General features: G+C 40.9%; 1 protein-coding gene across 1 annotated transcript in view; it reads left to right on the forward strand.

The window, feature by feature from the left end:
- The first annotated feature begins 1,187 nt into the window (after positions 1-1,187).
- LOC111966764 (adenosine deaminase) overlaps positions 1,188-6,163 on the forward strand; it is a 34,152-nt gene continuing 29,176 nt past the window's right edge. The window contains exon 1 of the mRNA XM_023991679.1: positions 1,188-1,361. Within this exon, the coding sequence (XP_023847447.1) occupies positions 1,203-1,361 (159 nt within the window). The 5' untranslated portion in view covers positions 1,188-1,202. The remainder of the gene's footprint in view (positions 1,362-6,163) is intronic.

The raw sequence follows: 6,163 nt of genomic DNA on the forward strand, positions 1-6,163 counted from the left end.
TGTTGCCTATAATCCATGGATTCTGGTTGGGATATGTACGTACGGTCACTGTGGAAACGACGTCGTCGATGCACTTATTAATGAAGCCAGTGACTGAGGTGGTATACTCCTTAATGCCATTGGATGAATCCCAGAACATATTCCAGTCTGTGCTAGCAAAACAGTCCTGTAGTGTAGCGTCCKCGTAATCTGACCACTTCCATATTGAGCGAGTCACTGGTACTTCCTACATTAGTTTCGCTTGTAAGCAGGAAACAGGAGGATACAATTATGGTCAGATTTGCCACATGGAGCAATAACAGCTAGTTTTCAGTTTTCTCCTCCCCACTCAGACTACTCCCAGACAGTCCTGGCAAAATTCTTGCTTGAGAAATTGTTATTTGCTAAGAAACWATTTTTTGTTTATTTTTGACCATTTTAATTGAAACAATCACAGTAAGGTATTTAATTGTTACCCAAAAATGATATGATATTGAGATTTAAAAAAAATTGCTGCATTGGACCTTTAAAAGGCAGACAAAAAGGATCCATCAAACACATTTGGTGTGTCATCATAGTGGTCTCTGACTTGTGGTCTCAAAGGAATAAACTTAAACCAGCGCTTTTTTTCTATGCTGAATTTAATGTTACTTAGAAAACAAAAGTTTTTGTATTTTTTTATTTGTATTTTGCATTGTAATGTATTTTTTTGCAAACATCCTTTCTGATTTTAAAAGTAGATAATCTAGTAATCATTTAGTAAAATAATCATCTAGTTTTTCAAATGTATCTGTAATCTGATTACAATATTTTTGCTGGAAATTCAGGTACATTTTTGTTTTGTGTAATCAAATTACATGTAACTGGTTACATGTATCACTTCCTCCTTTCCCTGGATGTATAGGACTTGGTCTGGCTACGGTAGCTCTGGACAGGCCATAATCAGATCATTGGTAAACCTCTAAGCATTTGGCCAACGATTAACCTACTGTATGCTGATAATCCTACTCACCACAACTAGTCTACTGTTTACACCGTGGAAACATTGTTACCGTGAAAATGTATCTGTAGACCTAATTATCTGGTTACAATACCTTCTATAGTATAACGGTAGATAAACTCGATTTGCTAGCACGTTTATGACAATAGGCCTAATTGCATGCTGTTGTTGGGGGTAGGATCAAGGCGTGTCCCATGTCCAATGCGAGCTAGACATGTAGATAATGGTAGTGCTGAACGCTATTCGAGTCCTGGGCGTGACAAGCTTGAAGTTGCGCCTCTCATTCTGCGCTATCAGCACTTTCACATTCACCGGCAGACACAGGAGAGCCTTCACAATGGCAGAACACTTCACTGAACAAATAGTATTTAACAAACCAAAGGTAAGTTGTATTTGACGATGTATCAGGCAAAATGACAGTTGCATTAAATGATTCATTATCCTGTTTACTCTCCTTCTCAACCACTTTGTAACTATTTATTCATTATCCTATTATTCCTTCTCAAACTTGTCACCGCGTAGGCTGTACTTCGCTCGGTAATGATAGGGTTTGACGACGCTCTTTCATTTGTTTCTAAATTCTAAAATCAAGGAAGCACCTGGTTAGAAGAAACGAAAAGTAGAAAGGGAGCGTAAGCTACTATTGATGAACTGTTGTGCCATCTTGTGGGCCGTTCCTGTAGCCTATTCATTTGCATCAATACCTAGCTAAACGTTTTAAGAAGATGCTAACTAGATGCATTTTCTATTGATACATTTTCTAAAGTGTTGTGTGGTATTTTCACACTCACTTGGGTTTTACAAGGCATGTAATACGTTGAGTATTAGATAACATTTCACTGTAATTATGGATGAGCATTGGTGGTGCCGCCTCTTTCTATAGGCAGACTAAGCGCGCTAGGCGTAGGGCACCAAATTAGAGTATCAGTATATTTCCACTTATGTCAGTCACTCAAAGCTTTTAGATTGCTAGGTGAGGTAGTCTAGCCAGCTATCTAACCCTTATATGAGGCCTAATTATCACCAAATTACCAACCAGGCACGCAGGGCATGTTGATTTACTTAGTCACTCTCACACATATATCATGTGAACATGACAAAATGTGTAGAACGGCAGGAAATTTGCTTTAAAACTGCTAAATGTTCTCCGCCCCATGGCAAAAATATCGCCTAGCGCCCCCGGAAGGCTAGAGGCGGCTCATGGTGGTGGGATTGGCAGGTGCATTTACTGGTGGAGCCAGATTGATTGTGTCAAGCCCATGAAGACTACTGSCTGTGTTGAGAGTATCAAATAGACAAGGGGTGACACTGTAGGCCTATATAACACATATATATACCATTGTTTAAATATTAATGGTGGACAAATGCACCAAAAACACCAGTAATAAGATAGTTTGGCTGTTAAAGCGACTTTGTCTTTGATTATAAGCAGTAGGCTACTCTACTTGTTCCAGTGTTGCCTTTTTAAACTGATGTAGAGGGTAAGTGAATCTTGGTTACCCAAAAGTAATGTCTCATTTAGAATCTGCCCACGAGAGATTAAGGGTAAGCAAGCTGCTCTTCCTGATACCCGGACAGTGTAATTCAATTCACACACTGTGTCTCCTATAGAGGGGYAACACAAAAACAATACAATATTTTATTGTTCCATTATTCAGAGACAATAGTAATGTGGTTGTTTTTGCTGTCAGAGTCCCCAGCCCCAACACACAACGTACAGACAACGTACAGACAACACACAACATACAGACAACAACACACAACAGGCTGGGAGTAGCACAGGGTCAGCCACAGAGCAGTGAACCTGGAGCAGGTTAGGGGTTAAGTTGCCTTGATCAAGGGCACATCCGCAGTAGGTGGAGAATGCCTAGTGAGTGCTCGATTGATTTGTATGTATTATGGATCCCCATGAGTTCCTGCCAAGGAACCAGCTACTCTTCCTGGGGTACAGCAGCATTAAGGCCAGTTATACAATTAAAAACATTACACAACAGATTTCACAACACATCAAGTGGGTTTCCTCAGGCCACTACTCTACTACCACATATATACTGTGCGTGTGTGTGTGTGTGCTGCTCGGACATGAGGACATTAGTTCAGGAGGCCAGGGGTAATAAAGACATAGCTCAGGGTCCGTGTTCATGAAACGTCTCAGACTAGGAGTGCTGATCTAGGATCAGGTCCCTTCTGTCCATGTTATACAGTGGGGCAAAAAAAGTATTTAGTCAGCCACCAATTGTGCAAGTTCTCCCACTTAAAAAGATGAGAGAGGCCTGTAATTTTCATCATAGGTACACTAACTATGACAGACAAAATGAGAAAAAAAAGAGAAAAAAAATTCCACGAAAAATCACATTGTAGATTTTAATGAATTTATTGCAAACTATGGTGGTGGAAAATAATATTGGTCAATAACAAAAGTTATCTCAATACTTGTTATATACCCCTTTTGGCCAATGCACAGAGTCACATACCGTTTTCGTAAGTCTTCACAAGGTTTTCACACACTGTTGCTGGTTATTTTGGCCCTTCCTCCTTGCAGATCTCCTCTATAGAGCAGGATGTTGGCTGTTGCTGGAGGCAAAACACGGACTTTCAAACCCCTCCAAAGATTTTCTATGGGTTGAGATCTGGAGACTGGCTAGGCCACTCCAGGACCTTGAAATGCTTCTTACGAAGCCACTCACTTCGTTGCCCGGGCGAGGTTTGGATCATTGTCAGCTAGAAAGAACCCAGCCAGTTTCATCTTCGATGCCCTCCTGATGAGAGGAGGTTTTTTACTCAAAATCTCACGATACATGGCCCCATTCATTCTTTCCTTTACACGGATCAGTCGGTCCTGGTCCCTTTGCAGAAAAACAGCCCCAAAGCATGATGTTTCCACCCCCATGCTTCACAGTAGGTATGGTGTTCTTTGGATGCAACTCAGCATTCTTTGTCCTCCAAACACGACGAGTTGAGTTTTACCAACAAGTTTCATCTGACCATATGACATTCTCCCAATCTTCTTCTGGATCATCCAAATGCTCTCTAGCAAACTTCAGACGGCCTGGACATGTCCTGGCTTAAGCAGGGGACACGTCTGGGCACTGCAGGATTTGAGTCCCTGGCGGCGAGTGTGTTACTGATGTAGGCTTGTTACTTTGGTCCCAGCTCTCTGCAGGTCATTCACTAGGTCCCCCCGTGTAGTTCTGGGATTTTTGCTCACCGTTCTTGTGATCAGATCGAGGGAGATTATCAGTGGTCTTGTATGTCGTCCATTTCCTAATAATTGCTCCCACAGTTGATTTCTTTCAAACCATGCTGCTTACCTATTGCAGATTCAGTCTTCCCAGGCTGGTGCAGGTCTACAATTTGTGTTCTGGTGTCCTTTGACAGTCTTTGGTCTTGCGCCATAGTGGAGTGTTGAGTGTGACTGTTTGAGGTTGTGGACAGGTGTCTTTTATACTGATAACAAGTTCAAACAGTGCCATTTAATACAGGTAACGAGTGGAGGACAGAGGAGCCTCTTAAAGAAGAAGTTACAGGTCTGTGAGAGCCAGAAATCTTGCTTGTTTGTAGGTGACCCAAATACTTATTTGTCCACCATAATTTGCAAATAAATTCATTTTAAATCCTTTTTCTGGATTTTTCTCATTTTGTCTGTCATAGTTGAAGTGTACCTATGATGACAATTACAGGCCTCTCTCATCTTTTTAAGTGGGAGAACTTGCACAATTGGTGGCTGACTAAATACTTTTTTGCCCCACTGTATAACATGGACAGGAGGGACCTGATCCTAGATCAGCATTCCTAGTCCGAGACACAAGATACTGGCCCAGGGGTAAGAAAGACACTTCAGTAAATACTGATCCTAAGTCTTCTTGAACATATACCACCCATAAGCACCAGCACACAAACAATAGTGCCCTTTGGAGTCATGGTCCTGAGTCAGCAGAACATGCACAGGGGGAGGAGCTGATAGCTGATAACAAGAAGAGTAATGTGTGTGTGTGTGTGTGTGTGCAGTAATACAGTAAACAGGGATGGACAACCTTGAAGAGTGACTTTGAATGACATTGATAACATCTTGATTATCTACCAATAACTGAATGTATGGGACGTGATGAGCCTGACCTCAACTATCCATGCAACAGAAACAGAACTATATTAATTTATGTAATGACTATACATTACACAACATGTCGCATTGTTTGAGTATTAATTGTCTATAAAATTATGCATGCATTTTGTGAAAACGTGCAGTATCATGGCTGTTACGTAAAGTTGTGTAATGATGGCTGTGACACAAACAAAATAAGGTTGTCGTGCTGTTATAGACACACATTTATAACTACAAGAACACAGATGATTAATAACAGTTTCTTCCATTACATGTATACCTGTTGATAGATGAAACAGGGTATATGCTTTGTATTGGTCATGGTTAGTAAAGTAGGAAACCACAGAAGAATAGCCCATGAAGAAATGAGTTGTTACCACAATGCCAGAAGATGACTTCATCTGTAAATGACTGAAACAGCTGTCATAGACCTGATCTGTGTATGTATTTAAACACGGTCCTCTTCAAGACTCTACACACACGCACACACACACAGGGAGGCACACACATACAGTTGAAGTCAGAAGTTTACATACACCTTAGCCAAATACATTTAAACTCAGTTTTTCACAATTCCTGACATTTAATCCTAGTAAAAATTCCCTGTCTTAGGTCAGTTAGGATTACCACTTTATTTTAAGAATGTGAAATGTCAGAATACTAGTAGAGATTCCCAGTGGGTCAGAAGATTCCCATTCCCAGTGGGTCAGAAGTTTACATACACTCAATTAGTACTTGGTAGCATTGCCTTTAACGTATCCTATTCCTTCTATTTTTGTTTCATCAGACCAGAGGACATTTCTCAAATGTACGATATTTGTCCCCATGTGCAGTTGCAAACCGTAGTCTGGCTTTTTTTTATGGCGGTTTTGGAGCAGTGGCTTCTTCCTTGCTGAGCGGCCTTTCAGGTTATGTCGATATAGGACTCGTTTTACTGTGAAAAAATATTCTTTAGTACCTGTTTCCTCCAGCATCTTCACAAGGTCCTTTGCTGTTGTTCTGGGATTGATTTGCACTTTTCGCACCAAAGACATTCATCTCTAGGAGACAGAACGCATCTCCTTCCTGAGCGTATGGACGCT

Source organism: Salvelinus sp. IW2-2015, linkage group LG7 (assembly GCF_002910315.2).
Source record: "Salvelinus sp. IW2-2015 linkage group LG7, ASM291031v2, whole genome shotgun sequence".
NCBI classification, from domain to species: Eukaryota; Metazoa; Chordata; class Actinopteri; order Salmoniformes; family Salmonidae; genus Salvelinus; species Salvelinus sp. IW2-2015.